The sequence below is a fragment of the Dreissena polymorpha genome, chromosome 10 (assembly GCF_020536995.1).
Source record: "Dreissena polymorpha isolate Duluth1 chromosome 10, UMN_Dpol_1.0, whole genome shotgun sequence".
Taxonomy (NCBI): domain Eukaryota; kingdom Metazoa; phylum Mollusca; class Bivalvia; order Myida; family Dreissenidae; genus Dreissena; species Dreissena polymorpha.
In genome coordinates, this window is record NC_068364.1 from 69493960 (window position 1) to 69506924 (window position 12965).

The 12965-nt window shown below is 35.4% G+C and overlaps 1 protein-coding gene across 2 annotated transcripts in view; it reads left to right on the forward strand.

The window, feature by feature from the left end:
* Nucleotides 1-12965, forward strand: part of LOC127846961 (N-acetylneuraminate 9-O-acetyltransferase-like) — a 76779-nt gene extending 63814 nt beyond the window's left edge. For both annotated transcript variants that reach the window (XM_052378422.1, XM_052378423.1), the window contains 5 exons: nt 789-893; nt 1422-1562; nt 2266-2343; nt 3852-3944; nt 7981-12965. In XM_052378422.1, the coding sequence (XP_052234382.1) occupies nt 789-893; nt 1422-1562; nt 2266-2343; nt 3852-3944; nt 7981-8232 (669 nt within the window). In that variant the 3' untranslated portion in view covers nt 8233-12965. The remainder of the gene's footprint in view (nt 1-788; nt 894-1421; nt 1563-2265; nt 2344-3851; nt 3945-7980) is intronic.

Here is a 12965-nt window from a genome sequence, read left to right on the forward strand (position 1 = left end):
GGGATGACACTGTCACAGGGTAATCTGGGATGACACTGTCACAGGGTAATCTGGGATGACACTGTCACAGGGTAATCTGGGATGACACTGTCACAGGGTAATCTGGGATGACACTGTCACAGGGTAATCTGGGATGACACTGTCACAGGGTAATCTGGGATAACACTGTCACAGGGTAATCTGGGATGACACTGTCACAGGGTAATCTGGGATGACACTGTCACAGGGTAATCTGGGATGACACTGTTCATGATCATCTTGAGTCTGTGAAGCAACAAACAAGAGGGGGAGTATAATAGATTCACCATGCATTATGCCCGTCTGACTCTGTTATCACAAACTTTCTGTCATAGTACTCCTTAAAATTGTAATTTTTCATATTGCATTTTTTTTTTGTCATAAAAACTTTGTACAGGCGCATTTTTGTATTGGTTTTCAATAATGGTTAAGTTATGGGACTTTGAAGTTTATACAACATGATTGATATAACTTTCTACATATTAAAGTATGCAGTTGTGGGATGTTTTTGTCTTTGGATATCTTGATTTTAATGTAATGCGCTCCAAGGGTGCAGGGTAAAGATTGTAATGTATTGGGAAATTTGTACCGGTAAATAACTTTCGACAAAGAGTTCAACATGTGGTAATTACCTTTTGAGTTCACGGCCTATGTTCAGAGCCAAAGGGTTAAGGTCATTTTTTTTATAAAATTTCAATGTGAAGGGCATTATTGACAATTTGCTTGACATGTTTCTAGTGATTCCCTCTTTCACTTACTTTTGTTGACAGGTGTTCTTTGAGCGAATATTCTTGTTGCGACCATTAAAGCCGTTGTTTGTGACGTCTGATGACTCCATCCATGAATGGAGATTTCGATGGCAGTTAGACAGATTTGTAAGTTTCCCTTGCATTTTGTCTGTTAACAAATAATTATGCCTGGTTTAAAGAGTTTTTTAAATTTATTATAACTTTATATGTGCATGTATTTCTTTTTTTGTTTAAAAGATAGTCTTTTTTTTTTAAATTAAGCTTGAAATATCCCCCTACCGGTTTCACCGGAGGGGACTTATGGTTTGCACTCTGTGCGTCTGTCAGTCTGTCAGTCACACTTTTCTGGATCCTGCGATAACTTCAAAAGTTCTTCATATTTTTTCATGAAACTTGAAACATTGATAGATGGCAATATGGACATTATGCACGTCATTTCATTTTATTCCTACATCAAAAATTCTAGTTGATATGGCAACAAATAAAAAAATTCTGACAATGATGGAGCCGGTAGGGGACATATATTGCTTGGCAATAGTCTTGTTAGATCTGTAATGACTTGGAAAACGAAGCTGTTCAAAACATATAAACATAAGTATCTATGAAATAATTAGCAAACACATAATCATACATTTGTGTGTTGTTCTTTTGCAGAGTGTTCTATATGGAATGATATTTGGGTTTGGCTACCACATTTTGAAGCGCTACCGAATGCTACAGGACACAGAAAACCGCAATCTCTTCTCCACATCAGTGTCGTGGTGTTTTGCAGGACTGGGCTGCATAGGCTTAGCGGTAAGTTTGTTCTTTTACTGGTGTGTAACCCTTTCCCACGGTGCCTATACCACGTGACTTTTTCGGATCTGTGTTGGGAGAATAAAGCACGACACAGTTAACACTTATAAGGATCTCTTTTTAAATCTTTCACCATTTTTAATGGGATTAAGTGGAGAGCCAGCTCATTCATAAGAGTTTTCTATAGAACAAATAAGTATGATCTGTTTGATAAGCCTTGGTTTCCAGTGATGTTTGACTAGGTCATTCATTTTTTTTATTTCAAAGCAGTGCAGTAGGTGGCATTGTGTTTCTGACGAACACATCTCTTGTTTATTCAATTATAATAGTAACTTAAGTTAATATTTATGCGCAATTAAAATTACTTTTCCCAAAAACTATTATGGAACAAACAAAAAAATTTGTGGGTTAACCTAATTACAGCTCCACTAAGAAAATTTGTGCGGAGTAAAGTTGAGATATAAAGCAAATTTTAATACGAAATAAATGCTTATCACCTTTTGACTGATATGACTGGCAAGTAAGTGTAATTTAAAAATTAAACAAAAGTAATTAAAGGGTATAAACCGCAAACAAATACCTGCCTTGGCATGGAAGTCACAATCTTGACTATCACATGATAACCCCCTCTGAATATACCAGAAACATCAAATAAACAGCATTTACTAGTATGTTTATTGATGTTACATTCCTATACTTGTAGAGTTATGCGGCATTTTCCGGACTTTGCCGTAATAAACAAGAGTGCAATGAAGTCCATTCCTACATCACTTTCATTCCGGTAAGTGGTGATAATTGTCTCAGAGGCTTAGGTGTGTAGGCAAGTGAATCACACTGATTACATACCAACATTAGGTGTGTTTTTCCATATATTTGTTTACCTCTCCCTTGCCATGGTACCTAAATTTTCTTAAGAAAGCTATAAACTCGATAAGACTAATTACACCTTTGAAGTTGTCCCAATTTCATGCTCAGCATTATCAAGGGTGTGATTAACCCTTTGCATGCTGGGAAATTTGTCGTCTGCTAAAATGTCGTCTGCTGAATTTCTAAAATTAGCATTTTCTTCAATTTTTTTCAAAGAATATTATCAGAATAGCAAACAGTTTGGATCCTGTTCTGTGGCGTCTCATCTGGATCCAAACTGTTTGCAAAGGCCTTCAAAATTTGGTTCCCGCACTGTAAGGGTTAAAGATCCGACTCAGGGGAGGAAAATGACATACCCCCATACAGGATTTAAAAAAACTCTTCATTTGTATGTAGATACAGCAAAGTTGACAACTATTTGTAAAAATTAGTTTTACATTGAATGGAAGGAAATTAGCTGAAGAAGGGAAAAATCACACCCCTGTATAGTTTATGTAAGTTTATTTTATGCTTTCCGGTGGTTTATAGAGAAATATCAGTGAATTAAAACTGATAATTTCACTGTTTCAAACAATGAAAATTATCAGTGAAAATTATCGATAATTTTCACTGTTTATGTTAAATGACGTCTTTTTTTTTTGACGAAATGACGTCATTTTCCCAGCGAAATTCTTTAGCTACACTCTTTAACAATGTATATAAACTGTGAAAAAAGGCATTAAATAAAAAGAAAATTTGTTGGGGTCGGTGGATTATAGATTTTAATTCACTCAATATCATATAAAATATATATTTTCACTTGTGTCTGCGCCACTCGTGAAAATATTATTTTCTATGATCACTCGTGAATTAAAATCGATAATCCACCGAATCCAACAAATATCCTCTATGTCACACAAGTTTAATCACAGTAATTGATAGAAGCAATTTAGTGGCGTATTTATTAAGAAAACACAGTGTTTTAAGGCCTTTGAAGGAGATGGGAGGGGGTATGTCCCACTTAGTCATTAACAGTGTTATTAATAATAAACATGTTTGTATTCTAAGCACTTAAATGTAAGATTAATTTACAATTATTGAGAAATTTAAGAAAATTTTATTTCGTTAACTAATGTGTAACTTTGAAATTCCATTGAATATGGGTTGTCTTACAGCTTTTACATCACATACCATTTCTGTGGTTCAAATTTAGGTATAAGATATTTTTGATCACTATTGTGTTGTATGTGTAACTTTGAGATGTGTAATATGGTATTACATAAAAGAAAAGAAACAATAAATGTTAAAAATACATGTAATAGACAAATAGTTTGCAGCAAATGTACAAGTGTCAGCTATCTACAGTACACATCCAATAGTAGCATAATATGTCTTTGTTCAAAACAGGCTGCTGTATTTGTTATTTCTTGCTCTTGTTTTCAGATTGTCTCGTTCATACTAATAAGAAACGTCTTCGGAAGTATACGGACTAGATACAGCTCCTTCTTTGCCTGGTTTGGACGTATTTCATTAGAGGTACTAATGACTTTTCCTGTGACTTATTATCTCCAGCTAAAGGCGGAGGGATATAAAATTGACGTTGTCCGTCTGTAAGTCTGTCCATTTGTCACAACATTTATTTTTGGTGGGGGATATCATTTCAACAAATTTGCTTGTTGTATTTCATTTACAGTAATGTATAAACTAAATTAAATGTGAAACCACATAGAGATGCTGATGTATGAAGTCTTAATTTACTGTAAATTATTTATTACAAGAACGATTTGATTTATTTATGATTAACCCTTTCCCACTCAGAGGCAAAGTGAAAACGGCTATGTGCAAACAGCATAAAACCAGAACAGCCTGCGAGTAACTCGCAGTCTGTTCAGGTTTTATGCTGGTTGCTGCTCATCAGTAACTAAGGGTTGGAAATGAAGCCTTTAAAACTTGAATCAGGTAAGAAAAGTCTTTAATTAAATTTATCTCTAAAATATGTATATTAGTGGTAAAGGGTTAATAGTGTACAAGGATACCAATAAGCATGATGGTATGTTTTCTGAGCTTTGCTGAATAAATTCATCCTCAGTCAGGGCAGGCTAATCTAAAACAACACTTTCCGCCTTAACCCATTTATGCCTAGCGTCTAGAAAAAAGGCCTTGGCAAACAGCGTAGACTCAGATGAGACGCTGCTTAATGCGGCATCTCATCAGGGTCTGCGCTGTTTGATTAAAGGAATTTCTGTAAGAAATATTCTTAATTTAGAAATAAATATACTAGACATCCCTAATTTTGGAAATAAATTGTTCCAATTTAGAAGGATGGGAGAGTCCACTAGGCATGAATGGGTTAACTTGATTTTTGCTACATAAAGACACCACTTAACACTCCTGTATGAAGCCTTGCTTTCCCAGATGAATCTCAATTTTTCCCAGAGCGAATCTTAATTCAACTAATTTCACTACTTTACTCTAGTGAAGGAATCATGTTTCATCTCTGTTATTGTCCCCTACCGGTTTTACCGGAGGGGACTTATGGTTTGGGCTCTGTGCATCTGTCTGTCTGTCACACTTTTCTGGATCCTGCGATAACTTTAAAAGTTCCTAATATTTGTTCATGAAACTTAAAACATGGATAGATGGCAATATGGACATTATGCACGTCATTGCATTTTTGTTCCTACGTAAAAATTCTGGTTGCTATGGCAGAAATAGACTAGAAATACTGCTGAAAAAGGTGGTTTTCTGGATCCTGTGATAACTTTTAAAGTTCTTCATATTTTTTCATGACACTTAAAACATGGATATATGGCAATATGGACATTGTGCACGTAATTTCATTTTTGTTCCTACGTCAAAAATTCTGGTTGCTAGGGCAACAAATAGACTAGAAATACTGCTGAAAAAGGTTGTTTTCTGGATCCTGCGATAACTTTCAAACTTCTTCATATTTTTTCATGACACTTAGAACATGGATATATGGCAATATGGATATTATGCACGTAATTTCATTTTGTTCCTACATCAAAAATTATGGTTGCTATGGCAACAAATATATTTTAAAAATCTGACAATGGTGGAATTTCTGACAATGGTGGAGCCGGTAGGGAACATATATTGCTTGGTAATAGTCTTGTTAGCTCACTTGAGCACAACATGCTCATGGTGAGCTTTTGTGATCGCTTTTTGTCCGTTGTGCGTTGTCCGTTGCGGCGTCAACATTTGCTTTGTTAACTCTCTAGAGGCTACATTTATTGTCCAATCTTCATGAATTTTGGTCAGCAAATTGGTTTCAATGATATCTTGGATGAGTTCAAAAATGGTTACGTTTGCTTGAAAAACATGGCTGCCAAGGGGCAGGGCATTTTTCCTTATATGGCTATATATGGCTATAGTAAAATCTTGTTAACACTCTAGAGGCCACATTTATTGTCTGTTCTTCATAAAACTTGGTCAGAAGATTCATCCCAATAATATCTTGGACAAGTTCGAAAATGATGCCGGTTGGTTGAAAAACATGGCCACCAGGGGGCGGGGCATTTTTCTTTATATGGCTTTAGTAAAACCTTGTTAACACTCTAGAGGCCACATTTATTTTCCGATCTTCATGAAACTTGCTCAGAAGATTTGTGCCACTGATATCATGGATGAGTTCAAAAATGGTAACCTTTGCTTGAAAAACATGGCTGCCAAGGGGCGGGGCATTTTTCCTTATATGGCTATATATATGGCTATAGTAAAATCTTGTTAACACTCTAGAGGCTACATTTATTGTCCTATCTTCATGAAACTTGGTCAAAAGATTCATCCCAGTAATATCTTGGACGAGTTCAATAATGATGCCAGTTTGTTGAAAAACATGGCCGCCAGGGGGCGGGGCAGTTTTCCTTATATGGCTTTAGTAAAACCTTGTTAACACTCTAGAGGCCACATTTATTGTCCTATCTTCATGAAACTTGGTCAGAAGATTCATCCCAATAATATCTTGTACGAGTTTGAAAATGATGCTGGTTGGTTGAAAAACATGGCTGCCAGGGCGCGGGGCATTTTTCCTTATATGGCTATAGTAAAACCTTGTTAACACTCTAGAGGCCACGTTTATTTTCCGATCTTCATGAAACTTGCTCAGAAGATTTGTCCCACTGATACCTTGAATGAGTTAAAAAATGGTAACCTTTGCTTGAAAAACATGGCTGCAAAGGGGCGGGGCATTTTTCCTTATATGGCTATAGTAAAATCTTGTTAACACTCTGAAGGCCACATTTATTGTCCTATCTTCATCGAAACTTGTTCAGAAGATTTATCCCAATAATATCTTGGATGATTTTGAAAATGATGCTGGTTGGTTGAAAAACATGGCCGCCAGGGGGCGGGGCATTTTTCCTTATATGGCTATAGTAAAACTTTAACACTCTAGAGGCCACATTTATTGTCAAATCATGATGAAATATGGACAGAAGATTTGTCTTAATGATGTCTTGGATGAGTTTGAAAACGGTTACGTTTGCTTGAAAAACATGGCCGCCAAGGGGCGGGGCATTTTTCCTTATATGGCTATATAAGGCTTTAGTAAAATCTTTTTAGCACTCTAGAGGCCACATATATAGTCAGATCTTCATGAAACTTGGTCAGAAGATTCATACCAATAATATCTTGGACAAGTTCAAAAATGATGCCCATTGGTTGAAAAACATGGCCACCACGGGGCGGGGCTATTTTCCTTATATGGCTATAGTAAAACCTTGTTAGCACTCTAGAGGTCAAATTTATTTTCTGATCATCATGAAACTTGGTCAGAAGATTTGTCCCAATGATATCTTGGATGAGTTTGAAAATGGTTTTGGTTGCTTTAAAAACATGGCCACCAGGGGCGGGGCATTTTTCCTTAATGGCTTTATATGGCTATAGTAAAACCTTGTTAACACTCTAGAGGCCACATTTATTGTCCAATCTTCATGAAATTTGGTCAGAAGATTGGTCTTAATGATATCTTGGATGAGTTTGAAAATAATTATGTTTGCTTGAATAAAAAATGGCTTTCCAGGGGGGGGGGGGCATTTTTCCTTATATGGCTATAGTAAAATCTTTTTAAAACTCTAGAGGCCACATTTACTGTCCGATCTTCATGGTCAGAAGATCCATTCCAATAATATCTTGGAAGGGTTCAAAAATGATGCCGGTTGGTTGAAAAACATGGCTGCCAGGGGGCCGGGCATTTTCCTTATATGGCTATAGTAAAACCTTGTAAACACTCTAGAGGCCACATTTATTTTCCGATCTTTGTGAAACTTGGTCATAAGATTTGTCCCAATAATATTTTGTTATCTCAGGTGAGCGACTTTGGGCCTTTCAGGCCCTCTTGTTTTTATCTATGTCATTGAACACTTGCCTCTCTATATTTCAGCTGTTCATTGAACACTTGCCTCTCTATATTTCAGCTGTTCATTGAACACTTGCCTCTCTATATTTCAGCTATTCATTAAACACTCGCTTCTCTATATTTCAGCTGTTCATTGAACACTTGCCTCTCTATATTTCAGCTGTTCATTGAACACTTGCCTGTATATTTCAGCTGTTCATCTCCCAGTACCACATCTGGCTGGCGGCAGACACTCACGGCGTGCTCGTCATGATTCCCAGCTATCCTGTCCTCAATGTCATCCTGACTAGCTTCATCTTCATCTGCGTGAGCCACGAAATCTTCAAAATCACCACCACATTAACCAAGTATGCTGTGCCATCGGAGTGGAAGGCCTTGCTAAGGAACATGGTTGTGTTTGGACTCATTTTGATATCGTTGGGAGTATCTCGGGGTGTTATTTGATAGTTTGGGTGTTCGAAAGTACTGCGATTTTTACCTTACAGGCAGTGTTGTTGGAGTGGACTGTGTGGCGAAGGAACATGGTCATGTTTTGGCAAATTTTGATAGCCGTTTTGGTATCTTGTGGCGTTATTTGAATGTAAAAGAACATTGTGATCTTGATCTTATAAGCTGTGACTTTGGAATTGAATGTGTTTCAATGAAACCTGGTCATTTCTTCTGCGCCAATTTGTATACTTCACGAGAAATCCTGTGGTGTAGTTCCAAAATAACTGTGACCTTGACCTAGTTTGCTGTGCCCTTGGAGTGGAATCTTTTGCAAAGGCAGGTGACATTCGGTGACATTTTTATACCGTTAGGGGTGTTTCTTAGAGTGAAAAACATTACTTAGAAAAATTGTCAAGTATAGGGTGCATTTTAATACATTGTGCGCTTGGTGCATTGTATGACATGATTTGAGAGCTTTAAGAGTAGTTTTACTTAACCCTTTCAGTGCGGGAACCGAATTTTGAAGGCCTTTGCAAACAGTTTGGATCCTGACTCAGGATCCAAACTGTTTGCTATTCTGATAGTATTCTTTGAAAAAAATCGAAGAAAATGCTAATTTTAGAAATTCAGCAGACGACATTTTAGCAGACGACAAATTTCCCAGCATGCAAAGGGTTAAGGCTACCATGCCAGGATTAGTGGTCATTTTAATGCTGATTTTGCAACCCAAAATTTGTGATATTTTTCTTTTGAGGTGTGCATGATATATTCAGTTTTGTTAGCTGGAAATCAATCATACATGTGTTAAGTGACAACTTGTGAAAACAGATGTGCTCTATGAGGCATTGCTACTTTATGTGTCGTGTTCTGAGAAAACTGGGCATACTGCATGTGCGTAAAGTGTCATCCCAGATTAGCCTGTGCAGTCTGCACTGGCTAATCAGGGACAACACTCCGCCTAAATTGGATTTTTGCTCTCAAGAGACTTCATTTCAACAAAAAATGTCATAAAAGCGAAAAGTGTCGTCCCTGATTAGCCTGTACAGTCCGCACAGGCTAATCTGGGACGACAATTTACGCACATGCATTATGCCCAGTTTTCTCAAAACGCGACTTATAATAAGACATATTTATAAAACAACATTCAGTTATCACAATGAAGAGTGGTCATGGGGCCTGGTGTAAAAGCGGTACATGCATTTAAAATGCTGTTCAACAAATATCCATTTACAAATATTTGTAAACTAAATGTGTTATTGCTTTGTTATGGGAAAAGATTAAGGGATCACAAAATGTACACAGCGAATTTTTTTTGCCCTATTTTGAAAAGTACAATTACCAGCCCAATTGGGAAAAATGTGCACGAAAAACCCCTAAAATTTGGAAAATTCGCATTGTGAAGTATATTGGGAAATTAGTGTATTTGATATTTTGTTCCCAAATACTTTAAAATTGATAACTAAGTGTTGTAAATATTATTTTTACTTAGGTTCAAGCCATAGCGCTCCAAACATAACCAACTAAATGTTTAATTTATTTATTAAAAAAAAAAAATTAAAAAAATTTGGAAACCAATTAGGATTTTTTGACAGCAACCAGAAATGTGTAGTTTTTTTCTTATTGTGAAATTGCCGTTGTCCAATACAGAAGGAAAAAATTGCTGGTACAGGATTCTGCTCAAAAGGGACATTGTGGAAGGTCTCAACTTTCTGGTGACAATATCTTATTATTTTTATAAATAAACAGAATTTCTTAGCCTTACACTTGTAATTAAAGTTGTAAGGCCTGAGCTATATATAGCCGTTGGTTATTTGCCGAAATATATTAATTTTCAACAGATTTTCAAATGTTTTTTTTTTCCAAATGGACAGCACCCTTTTTGTATGCCAGGTCTTGTACTAGTTGCTTTACTTGTACGTTTATGATTGTATGTAATTATGAGATTGAATTAGTGAACACATATAAACATGTTATTTATTGGCAGTTTATCATTCTTTTTATTATATCACCTGAGCACAGCGTGCTAATGGTAAGCTTTTGTAATCACCTTTTTTCCGTAGTCGCGCGTTTTCAACTTTTAACTTGTTTACGCTTTAGAGGTCACATTTATTATCCAATCTTCATTAAACTTGGTCAGAACATGTGCCCCAATTATGTCTTGGATGAGTTTGAAAATGGTTCCGACCAGTCGAAAAAACATGGCCACCGTGGGGCGGGACTGTTTACCTATAATGGCTATAGTAAAACCTTGTTACATGTAACACTCTAGAAGCCACATTTATTATCAAATCTCAATGAAACATGGTCAGAACATCAGTTTTAATGATATCTTAGATGGTGTAGAACCGGTCTGTTGAAAAACATGGACACCAGGGGGCTGGGCATTTTTCCTTATATTGCTATAGTAAAACCTTTTTTTAAATCGCTCGATTGATAGTAATTTTCGAAAATATTACTTTAACATCATAATTTGTTTATCACCAGTTTACTAGGTGAGAAAAGTTCAACACATATCGTTACTTGACAAGACACAACAGCAGTACTTGATATGTTCAATATTTTAATGAGAGTAGTTTGGTACCATATTATTTATTATTTATATTTTATAAGAAGTCTAGATCATGATAAATACATAGTGCATTGTCAACTTTTAAGAAAACGTTGTTTAAGTTGCAACAAATATTTTTCACCTTTTGGTACAAACATTATTTTTGTTAACTTTTAAAGAAAGAAACCTTTGTATATATGTATGTATTCCCCAACTATAATATGTTTTAACATAAGATTGTTGTTGTTTATAAACCTCATTCCCTTTTGCCCATAGCCTGTAGTCGAAGAGCATTGCATCAAATTGCATTGTAGTGTTTCAAACATGCCCGTCTTTCATATTTAGTGAACAACTTTCCTACTTAGTGTGTTCATCACTTTTTTTGCATTTTTTAATGAATGTGTTGATAATTTGTTGGTTTTTATGTCTAGTGTGTTCATTAAGATTCTTAACCCCACATGTTTTTTGAATTGGTGATTTGTGATTTTGAAAAGAATGTTTCACAAAAATATCTTCTATAATTACCCTCTTACCTCTGATTTAAAAAGGCAGTTCGTCAACTTGTCAGTTACTGGCATAAGTATGTGCACTTAGTACAGGGGGTGAAGAATCAATGGGGTTTTCAGGGACTTACACACAGGCGGGACAAAATGTAAACACACCATTAAGAACTTTATTTTTGCCAATATCTCAAGGTATTTTAATACATTTGCAAAAATCTTTAGTGCACTGAAGACAGTTTTTCTTGAAGTTTTAGCCGATATCTTAAGGTAGAAGAATAAATCCTTGAATACTTCTGAAATTGGTTACAAAATTTCACCTTGTGTGAAGCATAATCGCGCAGTTTACATGGAATTTTTTTACAAGAACACGGGCTTATTGTATTAAGTTATTCTGATGTATAACAGTATTTCACATTGCCATAAGCATCATACACATGTAAATCTGTTTTCTATGCACAAGTTACAATTCGTAAGAAAAATGGTTTTAAAAAGGTTATAAGGAAAAAAGTGTCACTTACCAGTGTGTTCACAACCATTAATGTTTAATTGGGAACCCACCAAAGTCACGTGACCCTGCACCCTGGTACAGGTAAACCAAAAAACATATAAAGTGTGAGTTTATTAGCTGTCTGCCTTATATGAATGGAATACTTATGAAAATGGTGAAGAAAACAAAGCAAACCAACTTTACAGCCAAACTAGGCTATCTTCAATGTCAGTTTCTACATAAACCATACTATAATAAATCAACTTGTGTGAGCAGAACTGAAGCCTGTATTAAATTACCTAAAAGCAATAAAAAAACTGAAGTTAGAAAAATTAGTGAAATGTAAAAAGAAATCAAGATTTCACACGTATTTGACAGTATATTTTCTAGTTACAGAGACAAGAGTCTTGTTTTCATTTGTGCCATTCTAATAATTGTTTAATTTATTGAAAATAGTAAAAATTATTGATAAAGTCAAATTTGGTGGCTATTAAATTTCTTGTAACATGGTTTAATGAGATTTATAATTAATGCAATTGTTTTCTCATTAACCGATTTGTGATTCCAATCAAAATATAATAAAACATATTTTTAACTGTAATGTGCAATTATATATAAGTTTATTAATTATTAGTTTCGTGTTGTTTTTTTGTCATTATGATTTACCCATTTTGTAATTAAAAGTAATAATTAATTGTTAATCTTTAATGTAACGTACATTTTAACTGTGAGTTAATGGTATTTAAAATTGTATTTTCTGCTTATTTTTGTTGGTAATTGCGGTAGGCTTGCCCACTTATGTACAGAATATCACACGAAATCACTGAAGTTTCTTCCAGAATTGTTTGTAGCACACACCCACCTCATTTGCTTTTAGTAATGTAACTGTTTATTTGAGTCTTGTTCTGAGAAAACTGGGCATAATGCATGTGCGTAAAGTGCCGTCCCAGATTAGCCTGTGCAGTCCGCACAGACTAATCAGGGACGACACGTTCCACCTAAACTTGATTTTTGGTAAGGAGGGACTTCCTTGAAACTAAAAATACCATAAAAGCGGAAAGTGTCGTCCCTGGGACGACACTTTCCGCACATGCATTATGCCCAATTTTCACAGAACAAGACACATTTTGTTACTAGTTGTTTTGTAATTATTGCATTTACGAAATCATGTGTACTGATATGTTTTGCAAATAAAATCAATCCAATTAAA